Source organism: Falco biarmicus, chromosome 5 (assembly GCF_023638135.1).
Source record: "Falco biarmicus isolate bFalBia1 chromosome 5, bFalBia1.pri, whole genome shotgun sequence".
Classification (NCBI taxonomy): domain Eukaryota; kingdom Metazoa; phylum Chordata; class Aves; order Falconiformes; family Falconidae; genus Falco; species Falco biarmicus.
Window position 1 is genome coordinate 81,972,873 of NC_079292.1, and position 12,640 is coordinate 81,985,512.

Here is a 12,640-nt window from a genome sequence, read left to right on the forward strand (position 1 = left end):
GAATAAAGGTTTGACATCCAATTCAGCGAATTGTGTGATGAGGAATAACTTGGACAGCAGCTTTCGTGAGCGCTGCCCTTTATACTGTACTGGACATAAGAAGTATGTGTGCCAAACAGGCACGGAGGTGGTGGAAATTTAGCTGAACTGTTACTCTGTGACAGAAAAGCAGGAATACATTCTTGTTTTCAGTTCAGTTCTGGATCAGGTTCAACAAACTGGAAATTAATAGTTCGAATTCAGATCTGGTCCAAGTAAGAATAGATAATTCAGAGGGGTTTTGGTTCAGGTTTGGTCCAACTGCAAGGTTCTGGTCTTTGGAGCAGGCATTTCTGGTTCTGACCACCCCTTTTTGGCTAACCAAGGCTGCTGGAACTGACTTTTTACAGTTTATTTCCTGACCCGTGTTGAATGACAGACACTTTTTGGGAGTGCTAGACTCACTCTGCTTGCACAGTATGTACTGGTAGGAGGTACACCTCCAGTTAGGTCACTCAGCAAAGATATCAGCGCAGCCACCCTGGCAGAATGCCATACTGTCCTGCACATACATGAAGGGACCCTGTGGCACATGTAGTAAGTTAGGACATCTCGTGCACTTGCACCAAGTCCATCTGCATGGCAGGGGCTGCACAGGATCCTGTGCTTTCCCAGTCGCATTTGTTTTAACAAACAAGGGTTTTTCTATGAGAGTTGTACTTCAATTCAGCTTTAAACCATTTCCATGGAGCAAGTGCTGTTGCTGCTAGTGTTTCCCACTGGCGTTGACCTTTTGTATTATACCTGTGCTTTCAAAAGAGTTGATTACCAGCACTTGTACTAAATAGAGAGCTCATAGAGGAAAAGTATAGCATTTCTGTATGTCTACAATAACTTAGATTTTTTAGAGATTATACATGGAAGACACTGTTTCTGAAAACTGTGTACATGCACGCTATAGAGAAGCAAGCCAAGTGAAATAAACACAGACAATAAATCAACAATTTCTTTTAGCCTAGCTGTTTTCCTTATCCTTGAAGCCTGTAACAGCAAATGTTACATCATTAACAGCAGGACAATAATAATGTAGCTATGAAATGGCTTCTCACTACAGCCTTGACTTTAAAATTTTAAAGACAACTGCAGAAAAATTGTAAAAGTATGGTGAGTACATGAAATCACAGTTATTATTAACTTCAATCTTAAATATTTTACAAAGCATTGATAAAGAATAATATGCTATATACAAAAGTATCTTCAGTATACAGTAGAAGTCCTTCTAAGACCATGAAGAGAGAGGTACAGCCGATGATTATAAACAATGTATTGCCCAGTTCAGTTCTGCAAGTCTGATATATATATTAACTGTCTGCATCAACCCTCTGTTAATAGTTTCTTTCATACTTATGTAATGTATAGGCAGAACTAGGATGTCTGAGAATAGCAGAACTTGGAATTTCTCTTCATTCACCATTGCAGGTCACATTCCCGGGGTGCACTATGTCCCATGCTGCAGCCTGATGCATGTCACTCAAGTGATGCATGGCAGAGGGAAATCTGCATGAAATGTAGTCATCTGAGGAGCTTGGCTTATGAGACAAATGGGGCACCAAACTACTGCTCTTGCAAGACAATATAGACGTTATAAAAAAAATGTTTAGAAAATTTTAAAGTGGAAAAGGAACAATATTTGGAGATCAATAAAGTGAGGTTTGCTAATCATGGTCAAATTGATCTGAGGTAAAAGACTGCATGCTGATTCTTGACAAAAAAGCAAACCGTTTCTAGCAGTTCTTGCATATTTTTTCACCTGGGAATAGTTCAGTTTTAATCATTTGATTGAAAATGCAGCTTTCACACTGATGGAAAATCACTGTCTAGTTGTGCTTAATGTAAAACACAACCATAATGTATCCTTTAGATTTATTTTAAGACATTTGTATGCATTGCTTAAAATGTTTATTTTCTGCTTTCTGCTTCAGGCAATACTTCAATTCATGTGTCAGTCCTCCAGTATGCCAGGGAAAATAATCTAGAAATTTCATGGAACATGCCTCAAGAGACCGAAAAGCTTGTAGAGATGGTGCACTCAATTCAACAAAGGGAGCAAGGTCCTACCAGACTAGGTGAGTGATTATGTGGATATTGATGTTTAAACAAGAGGAGGGGAAAAAAAAAAAAAGCAGAAATGCTAAATATAGCCTGGTCCCAGTTACCAATTTAAGCCAGTGCTGTTGTGGTAGTGTTCTGCAGCAGGACTCTCAGTCTTTTTAGTTTACTTATGTCTTTACTATACATACATTTTTTGGTAAAGGTTCAATGTTCTCTATTAAATTGTATTCATAGGTTAGTTGAATTAGGGTGTATCTTAAGGTGTTTTGGAAAGAAGAAGACTTTTTTTTTTTAACCTTGAAGTAATTCTCAGGATTTGCATTCATTATCTTTCTAGCAAGCAAAACATAACTAAGTATTAAAGACTTTGATCATCAACCTTTCAGCATAGATTAGTTGATTAGACGTTTAGCAGTAGAACTGCTTATGCTGACTTCAATAGCTGCCTTTGCCAGATGTTTGTTACTCTGTGCTGAGCCAGAGTAACTGATCTGCTTGAAAAATAACTTCACAAAACAGTAGTTATATTCTGGGTGTTTCAGTTCCCTCATTCAAGTTGCTGTGCTGATCCCACAAGGATTCGGATTGGCAGAAGGCTGGGGATGGTGCCAGGGAGCAAGGATGGCCTAAGGCAGCACCTTAGCTTAGCTAAAGGGTTACTTACGAAATATCTTCTGTTCCAGACGACCGCATCCTGAAAAACATGTCCACTTCATTTTCACGTGCTAAAATATAACACAGATTTCCCGCTGGGTCTGTGGAAATTCAGTACACACACATGTATCAGTTGTAGGGTTCAGCAAAAAATGATTCTCCTACAGCATATCTGATCTTTCACCAGATATCCTGAGAATTTTGTTCTTCTGGACTGGAACCACATTTGCTCTGGCAGCCGCCTAGCATTAGGGTCCTATAAGAGTTGAGGGAGTACACAGATTTTTGGGGTCTTTGGCCTACTTCAGACTGTAAAGAGTTATTGGTACAGAAAAGTGAGAAATAAAACCTGACTTCCATAGTTCGCAGGAGGATTAGCCATGATTGCTTTCTCAGCCTGGAGAAATAAAAATACCAGATGGCTGATGAGACTTCTATAGGCTCGTTGTGGGATAAATTGTTACGTACAAATAGATAAGTTTCATGAAGCCTTCCATGTAATGTGTATAGTAAGCCACACTGAACTACAGGATAAACAGAGAAAACACGGCCTTTGGGAAATGAAATGGGAGAGGCAGCCACATGACATACTCGTTAGTGATTTGTTTATGTCTCATTGGAAAATGCTCAGAGACCATGATGAGGGATGTGGTATAATGAACCAAAATGGAATAGAGTAGAAGTAGTTCCTCCCAAATGAAGTAATGAAAATAAGTCACTGTGGTCCTGTTCTGCACCTTGTAATGTGTGTGAATTGGGCTGACTATGTAGGGGAGTCAGCATCCATGGGAAACGCACGGTCATTCATGTCTTTCTGTCTGTGCTCGGGCCTCTGGAAATGCAGAGGCTGCTTAAAAAAAGTGTAGATGGATGAGTCTGGATGTTGCAGTTCCCTAGGTAGCTTTGGGAATCTTTTCTGTCATATGGAAGGCTTGATCAGGATTTGCCTATCAAAAATATCGTTACTATCAGGCCAGCACTGTTTCTTCTTATTTGTGCTGGCTTCCCTATGGTAAAAACACAATCCTGTGTAGTAATCCTTATTCAGTCTTAGCTGATCCAAATCATCCTGTTTCGGTCAAAAAGCTGTATGTGTAGAGAGCAACTGTGGGATCTGTTGCCATCAATGCAGAAGTCTTGCTGCAGAAAGCGTTTGCCTTTCTGTTTCATTTAACCATGAGGAAACTGCAGGGGAGAGATACATTTTATTGGTAAGGAATAGTGAAAAACTACAGAGTATTTGAGTGCATAGGCAGAAAAAAAAAAAGAAAAAAAAAAAAAGAGCAGCCTGTACCACAAAGCTTTCCCATGTTTCTTCAATAAGATAACATCAGGCAAATTTTGCCTTAAGTTACCTATTGAGAAGAAGCTCTGGGGAATATTCAGACATGATGAAATTGTGTACAACTTCACGTAAGAAATAACTGGGGGAAATAAAAAAGAAAACTAACTGCAAGCAAGAGCTGACTATATAAGCCTTCATTCAGCTAAAAGAGCAATCTATGCAAGAGAACTGAGCATCACATAAACATGCCTCTGTTCAGCATTCATGGGTATTTAGGAGAGTCATAGGGAGCACATTGAGCAATCCCTGCAGTAAATACTGCTTAACACTTTATAAAAACATGATTTTGCTTGCTTATACCTTTACTAAAAGTAGCTCATTTAGGCTGATGTTTTCCATGCCCACTGCCTGCGTCAGACTCAAAATTTGGAGGAAGTATGATTTATGTGCCTCAACTGTATTAAAAGTATTGTTAGGGAAAGAAATGTGTGTTCTTCTTCCCTCCCCTGCTCCCCCCCCACCCAAGAAAAAAAATCTGAAGTATTTTAACTGAAACTTTCTATAGATACTAAAATATTTGAATAGCAGCATTGAGCTTTGCCTGTCATGATTAAGAAAGTATAAACGTTTCCTTTCTAAACCCTCACTGCGGTATAGGAAGCAAAGGTCCACCGCAGAACTTTTCTTTATTCAGGTCTCTGCCCTGAGTGATGTGGTCTATGCAGAATTTTCAAAATCTTGCCCCTCATCACCCACACAAGACTGTGGTTTTGCCAGCAGCTGCCCTGATCCCACCTGCTGAAAAGCAGAGGTCTTCCTCACTTGCTCCCCAATTACTGTTTCTGAATTGGTGGTGTGGTGTCAGCTCCTTTCTGAAGCCAGCTTTGGGTGCCTGTCTCTTCTCCTGAACTCTTTTAATTCACAGTCCTGGCAGGTTTTTTTGTTTGCTTGCTTGTTCTTTTTAGTTCCTTTCTTAGAAGGTTTGTCCCTTGAATGTAATCCTGGTGGAACCCAGGATCATCAGAACCCCTTGGTGGTAAGAGAAACGCAGGATTTGTGACCTGCAGAGCCAGGAAAGCAGAGGAGAGGGTCTGGGGCCTCGTAGCCTGCTCCTTTCAGTGGTGGTGGGCTGTTGGACTGACAGAACCGTGCTGTTCATGAAGAGTTCAGCCATTCTGTTAATTGGCACATGTTAATGCCAGAATATCAATGTGCTAAGAATTGACCCTTTAAAGAAGCAATCTGTGGGATCAGTTTGCAATAGCTAATTTGTTTGAAAATTAAAATAATCTGCTATTTTCAGTTTAAAAAGGCCAATTCAGTATCAAGACCCTAAACTAACATACAAAGACCAGCTTCAGGGTTATTGTCATGGGGGGTTGTTTCTGATTAGACAAGTCCTTGGTTAAATAGATGCAATCTGGGCTATCTACAGTCCAGATAGCCTTGGCTTTTTCTGTACCTCTTCAAGTGTTGAGGAACCATTTCTTTTTCACTTCTTTCTCAGGCAGCTTTCAGTACTTGTGGGTGATTAAGACCTCTTGTAGTACTTTTTCTTATTTGGTTGAGATGTTGCAGAAGTGTTAGCAAAACCACTGAGGCCACTCAAGGCGCTGATTCAAAAGTTCCCGGCAGGAACCTCCATCTACTGGAATCCCCTGTCTGTCACAACTGTACAGACCCTCATGGGGGCTTTATGTTTTATTCCTCATTTCAGACAAAATTAAAGAAAATAACTGCAAAAGTTGCTTTTAGGAAGTTTCTGCTTTCCCTGAGGCAACCACCAAACCATTAAATGTCTGTGCATTGCTTTATTTTCCTCCAGATTGGCTTATTCTGGGATGAATCTTGTTTTTTATTTCTTGGATGCTTTTCAAATGTGTCTAGGGCACCTTGTGCTCTTTCAGTTCATTCTGTGACGTTCATAATTGCTCCCAATCTAATATCTGTGATTCAGATTAGCATGCCTTTCTACACACTTTTCCTCCTTTATCCAAATCATTAATGAAATTATTCAATAAGGCAGAATCTAGTGTAATTCCCTGTAGGCTCTCAGTAAACACCTCCGACCCTACTCAACAGATTGTCTTTTGTCCTTAAAGCTTGTTTATGTCAATTTAATCAGCTTTCAGTCTTTTCAGGAACCTCTGCACGAACCATTCTGAATTATTACTTCAGAATATGACTCTGGCTTGAATATGCATCAGACAATTAAAAAAAATAATATTCAACTAATTAGACCTCATTAAGTAGTCTTCTTCAAGGCAACCAGAAGAAAGTTCTTATGAAGCCTATTCTGACTGTCAAAAGTTCATCATCAAATATCCATAGTCTTAGCTGAGAGGAGAAGACTGCATTGATGCCATCCCTTCTCCATTTCCCCCCTGTCTTTGTAGGGTATCTTCTATTTTGTTCTAATGGTTATTCCAAACATGATTTTTTCTTTATACTCTGTGGTGTAGTTAGGAGTGTATCAGCACTGAAGGATGGGGAGAAAGTGCTGTGCTGTGGTGGCAACCTTTGGAATGACTGACCCACCCATTCTAAAGTAGCCCATATAGATCAATTTTTTTTGTTCTTTTTTCTTTTTATTTATTTGTATTTTTCGCCTGGACATGCCCAGTAACTAACAATCATGCTCTACTGACTGAGCTGAAAGGCTGCTGGGGGCTCAGTGTTCTGTCAAGGTTGGCCTTTTTGTTTGGTTAGACGGATAAATATTTAGATGTTCAAATTTGGGAAGGTAATGTGTTTGCATGTGTGAAATTAACTGTGGCCATTATGTGTCAGGACCAGCATAAGTGTAACTTGTTAGAAGGCACTAGGAGAAGAAGGGGCAGGAGGTCAGGGACAGACACATGTTCCCCGTCACATCCACTGCCTTTTGGATCAGATTTTTTGTACTGTGTGTCCTGCTGCTCTCAGCTCTGTTGTTCTCCTGTATGCAATGAAGGCTCTTGGCTTTGAGACTTCCATCTTGGTTTCTTATGCGTTGTATATCTGATACTTAAAATACATGTGAGTATACAAATTATTCTGCTTCCGAAGCCCATTGTTGCCTTTTTTTTTTTCTTTGTTTGTTTTTTTCTTGATAGCACATTGTATATGTGAGAAACAGAAACTGTAACAATAACACGAGACTAACATAATTTACTCTTATGTTCAGTATGTGGGAACATATTGACTGCTAGTCTGGGCGTAGGGTCATTTGCACACACAGAGAAAATCCTTAAAAATGTATAACTTACAGTCCATAGCAAACCTCCCATTCACTTCACTGGGGCTTATATGATACCCCTTATCAATGCTAGCAAATGATATTTTGGGCATCGTCAGATTTTCTTTAAAGACATAAAAAATGTTTTGTTGTTCTATGGAGCAGGATTTAGGGTATTTTCTATTAGTGTTTTGACTTTCCCTAGGGTCCATCACTGAAATAAATAGCTGATGGTTGTTCTCGTTCAGCTAAACAGATTTAAGAGCCAGCTACTGCAGAAGAGCTTGGTCCCAGCCACCTGACACCTCAGTGCTGCACACTTGCACTGCCTTCCTTCTGTGGGATGTGCACTGGGCCTTCAGCGAGCTGAAGGAAGGGCCAAAATGACTGAAACCAACGCACTTTTTTAGAAGGGTTGTGTTTCAGTCGTGGTGAGTTGCCCGAGGCAGCTGGCTGCCTGACCAGGTGGGCAGCAGTGCTGACTGTGGGGGACTGGGAGGGCATGCCCAGCTGGTGCACCTGGAGGAGTGTACCCTTCCTTCTGCCAGCAGCTTGCTACGGCTCTAATGCAGCCCGAGATGCATTTGCAATGTGTGTGAATATGTCAGAGCAAGCTGGAGCAGAGCCAGCAGCAGCAGTGGCCCAGATGTCAGCTGCTGAAGAGGTGTACAAGACACAAGGTGGTCTCATAAACGCTGAAGCCTGTGTAGCTTGGACCTAGTCATTTTAAAGTTAGTTTAATTATGTCCAAGATGCTGTGCATGCTCTTTCCAGTCTTAATATAGCTTTGTGCTTGGTTATATTCATTTCATTGCAAACATTTTAAAATTTCCTTTATTGGTATGAAAATGGCAGATTGCTGTTATGTTGCAATCTAGTAGTAAGATGTTCAAGTTGGTTGGTTTATTACCCATCTTTTTTATTATGGTCTCTGAGGAGTTTGGTATTTCCCTCCCTGGTGAGATGTAGAGACAAACAGCTGAGAATTAACAGCTTCCAGCTTGGGATGGTGGCTTTCTGAATCCCTCTAGCAGGGCAAAAGTGTTCATTTGATCATGTCTTCAGACACCTGGCTCTTTTCTCTAGAGCTGGCTTCAAAATAAAGGGAGAAATCCGGAGTTTTTAGTAGACTAAAACAAACTTTCCATGCTTCAATTGAGTAATTGTTTTTTTTGGGACTTTGAAACAGTCCCTGGTTCTGTTACAATTGATTTCTTTATTAGAAATGATAAAAATAACGGATTTTCCAGTTTACAGATATGTATGGAAGTTTCTGAAAATTTTTAGAATCAATGGGAGGAAGAAAAATGCATCTGGAGCAGCTGGTGACCAGGCAAACCACACAAAAGTCAGTGTCATTAAAAGAAAGACCAACACTCCAAAGACAGACAACATTCCAAATATTTTTCACAAATGAATGAAAAATTATCTTACTGTGCAAAAGTTTAACCTAAAATATTTGAAAGTTAAAACTTGAAATACTTTTCTAGTAATTATTTATAGAACAAAAGGGAAACGGTCAATTTGCTGGCACAGTGACCATCCTGAAAAAATCTTAAGAATTGGAATATAGTCATCTTAATTTTCTGTATTTTGTTTTATCCCTTAGTTAGTTATAGTTAACATGCCATTCTGCATCTAACATCTACCTCTACAGACATATGGAGGTAGATGCTGACATCTATATAGAGTAACTGCTGGACAACAAAACCATTTGTAGCAATGATTGTGAGACAGCTGTATAGGAGTTAATACCTGGGGTTAGTTAATTTTTCTGGTCAGGAATAGTAGCTTGGGAAATGGAATTGCCATCAACCAACTAATAATGATGTTTTAAAATGTGTTTTGTTGCAAGTAGAAAAACATCCAAAATTTTGAGGATTTCACTGAACAGAAACTCTGAAGTGTTTCGTTTCATATGTAAAATATAATTCAGAATTATAGCAAGCATGAAAACCAGACTGTATCTATAAAATTAATCTACACAGTTGGAAGAGCTAAACAGAAGATAACCATTGCATAGCAAGAAACAGCAAAGAAACATCCCATTTTGTTCTTAAGTACTGTTGAAAGCTTTCTGTTGATTTTTCTCTTTTTTTTTTTTTTTTTTTCCCCCTTCTAATCGTAATCGGCGTTTCCAAAAAGTATATTGATTTAAACAAACATACATCTTTATATTTGCAAATTAGTGCTTGGGGAAAATGGCCCTCTCTAGACAGAGATTTCCAGTGGAGGTAATGGCGCATGATAGGTAGAAATTTATAGGAGGAGAAACTGATCTGGATCCTATTCCTGCAGTAGATCCGACAGAGCCTGGCAGCAGTTCCTGGTGGGTCCCAGCTCTCTTCTTTAGTTGTGGGCATCTGTGTAGAGAGATGACACATGGAGATGAGGCTACGGCTCTGGGGAGGAAATAGTGACAATGGGCCAACGGGAAGAAGAGGTGGCTGGTTAAGGTGGGAAGGGGATATGTGGCTGTCAATCAGGGACTGTAATGTAAGGTGCATGAGACAGCAGGAAAGGATGGGGAAAGCAACAGTATTTGGGAAGGGAATGTCACCTCTAAACTAGTCCTGTGCCAAAGGAAAACTCTGGGCTTTTTCCAGATACTTGTTCTAGGCTAGATTCTTCCGAGGGGTAAATTCTTCCTGCAACCCTGATTAAAGCCTTGTAGAATATCCAGTTGCTGTTGCCACTTTATGAACAGTCAGTGTACTGGGTGACCTTTCTAGAGGCTGGCTGTGCTTGCAGCAGCTTGGGAAAAGGGTCTTTGCTTCTACCAGTGAAAAAGGGTGGGTGACATGATGAGCGAAGTCATGAAGTGCAAAGTGTTCAGGTGTGCTAAGGTATTCTGGGGTGTGCTGGTGAATTATCTGTGATCTGACTTCCAGTGTTTTACAAATGTGTGAATCATTTAAAATTTTTCAGTGAATTCCACTGGCAAACATATCTCTGCTCCACGGCTATTGCAGATTACTCAGAGAAACTAGTCTTTCAAGTATTTATTATTTGCCCTGATTGTCACATCAGTCGCCATGGTATCATTTCTACTTCCTAACCCGATAACTTCCAAGCCCAAATGAGCTTTTAAGAAAGCTGCATACCGTGATTCCCAGTATAAATATTTGTGCAAATACATATCTAAATCCAAGCACTAGCGAAGTGCTCTCTTGCTGAGGTCATGCTTTTGAACAAAAATTTGCCTGAGTGTTCACAGATGTTAAATGCAAGAGCAACAGCTACCCATTTAAGCCAGTTTGTGATTTGGTAGCTAAGGCAGAATTTCTTCATGTGTCGTGTGGGATTTGATGGGGTTTGGTTTGTTGTTTCATTTTTTTGTTTGGTTTGGTTTTTAATATGGGTTGCCCAGTTATTCTGGGTTACTCTGCACCTAGATTTCAGTGAAGTTGCTGGTAGTAGGGAGGCAAGATACGCATTTCACACCTGTAGAAAAAGTTGACCAAATTAGGGAAGGACTAAATTTTGTCTGGAAGCTGAGCAACTTGCGTGTACAGGGCGGGATTCTGTGGGGTTGTAGATCAGATAGCCACTGGATGTCACTGTTGTTCTGCAATTGGGGAAATAAGTACCTATTCTACAATATCTTCTTTCCTTTTGTGTGAGGCAATGGTAATGTTTCCAGAAAAGGTAACTACTAAAGTGAGGAGCATAAGTTTATCCTTGTGGTTAAGGAAAGACAGTAAAATTCCCATTACTTCAGAGACTGGGGAGCTAAGGATGGTCCTGCTCGGTGGGATGTATTAATGGTACTGGTAGGTTCTTAATAGCTGAGATCTTGCATGTAGCAGCATGAAAGGCAACATTAAAAGTCCTTTAAGAATAAGTATTTTCCAGTACTGTATAACCTACTAATACAAAGTAAGATTTAGTTTTATAGCCTCCTATGAGTTGTCTATCATATCTCTCATTTATCTCTTAATTTCTTCTTAGGAAAGGCCATTGATTTTGTAGTTCAGAATGCAATGTCGGAATCACATGGAGGGAGACCCAGCGCATCAAAGGTCGCAGTAGTCATTGTGTCGGGGAGATCAGAAGACACTGTGGAACCTGCTGCACTTTCTGCAAGAATGAACAGTAAATCACATTTTACTGTCACTATTTTAAAGCAGAGTCTAGTGCACTAGAACAAAGGGTGGAAAATTAAGGCACTGGTAAGCCATACAGGACTTACTGTGTGTAATGTTCTGGTAAGAAAAAGGCCTGAACAAAAGGTACTTGATGAGGATGGCTTTGAATTACTGGTAAATTCAGGCCCAGTCTGTAATTTAAACCAAACAGCTTCCATAGGCTTCACAAATTAGTGGCATTTAATTTTCTGAGGTCCTGTGGATAGACAGGGATGACAGAAATGTGATTTATTTTATAAACTCAATACTTTTCTAGTATGGTGACTCTTGAATGGGTCACTGTAATAATAATAAATAGAGAGAGGGTTTGATCAGATTCTGACTGACCTACACAGGAATACGCTTTTGCTATCAATGTATGCTGCATTGCGTTTTTTCAAGTTTTCTGGCTACAGTCTCTGTACCTCAGCTTCTCAGGTGTTCAGCTGAGGAACATTGACTTCCTTTGTAGGTTGCTTTAGGAGTTATTGAATAAGTCATGGACTAAATAACAACTACCAAGTATTATTTTTTAATCAAATGGTTTGCAAATAACGCAATTGCCATGTAACCGAAGAAAGAAAACAACATAATGATTTTTTTTTTACATTTGGAAAAAAAAGCGAAGATGATGTCATTAAGTCTGCAGCTGCATTTTGTTGACTATACATGATCATATTATGCTTGGGACTAATAGAGAGCTCACCTTAGCTAACACTGTGATTAGAGCATCACAGTTTGTGCCATTAACTGCCTTTAGCTGATGTGGAAGGAGTCATGCAAGTAATACATGGAAATTAACTGTTGAGAAAAACCTGTTTTTTTAAGGAACAAATGAAAAAAGTACAACAGCAAAGACTTCCTTCTGCTGTGTGTTGCCCATTTAAAACCTTTTATTCTCTTTTCCTAGGAGTATCCTTGTTTCCAGTTGGAGTTGGGAACAGCTATGATGAAGAGCAACTAAGGACCCTGGCTGGGCCATCAGCTACTAACAGAATTATGAAGCTTCAGAATTTTGAAGACTTATCCACTATGATCACACTGAATAGTGAATTTATCAAGAAAGTGTGCATGGGTAAGTCCAATATAGTTGTAGCTTCATAGCTGGGGCAAAACCCCAAAACTGAAATGCCAAAACCAGAATGATTTTTCTTGATTTGAGGTCAGTCCAATGCTCCTTTGTTAGTGCTTAACTGACAATCACCACAAATGCTAACCTAGACCACCACCATCACTTAGGTGTAGAACAAAATCAGCTCTTTCAGT

General features: G+C 39.7%; 1 protein-coding gene across 1 annotated transcript in view; it reads left to right on the plus strand.

Moving 5' to 3' along the window:
• VWF (von Willebrand factor) overlaps window positions 1-12,640 on the plus strand; it is a 144,130-nt gene that overhangs the window by 76,908 nt on the left and 54,582 nt on the right. Inside the window, exons 31-33 of the mRNA XM_056341104.1 lie at window positions 1,962-2,105; window positions 11,199-11,342; window positions 12,285-12,449. Of these exons, the coding sequence (XP_056197079.1) occupies window positions 1,962-2,105; window positions 11,199-11,342; window positions 12,285-12,449 (453 nt within the window). The remainder of the gene's footprint in view (window positions 1-1,961; window positions 2,106-11,198; window positions 11,343-12,284; window positions 12,450-12,640) is intronic.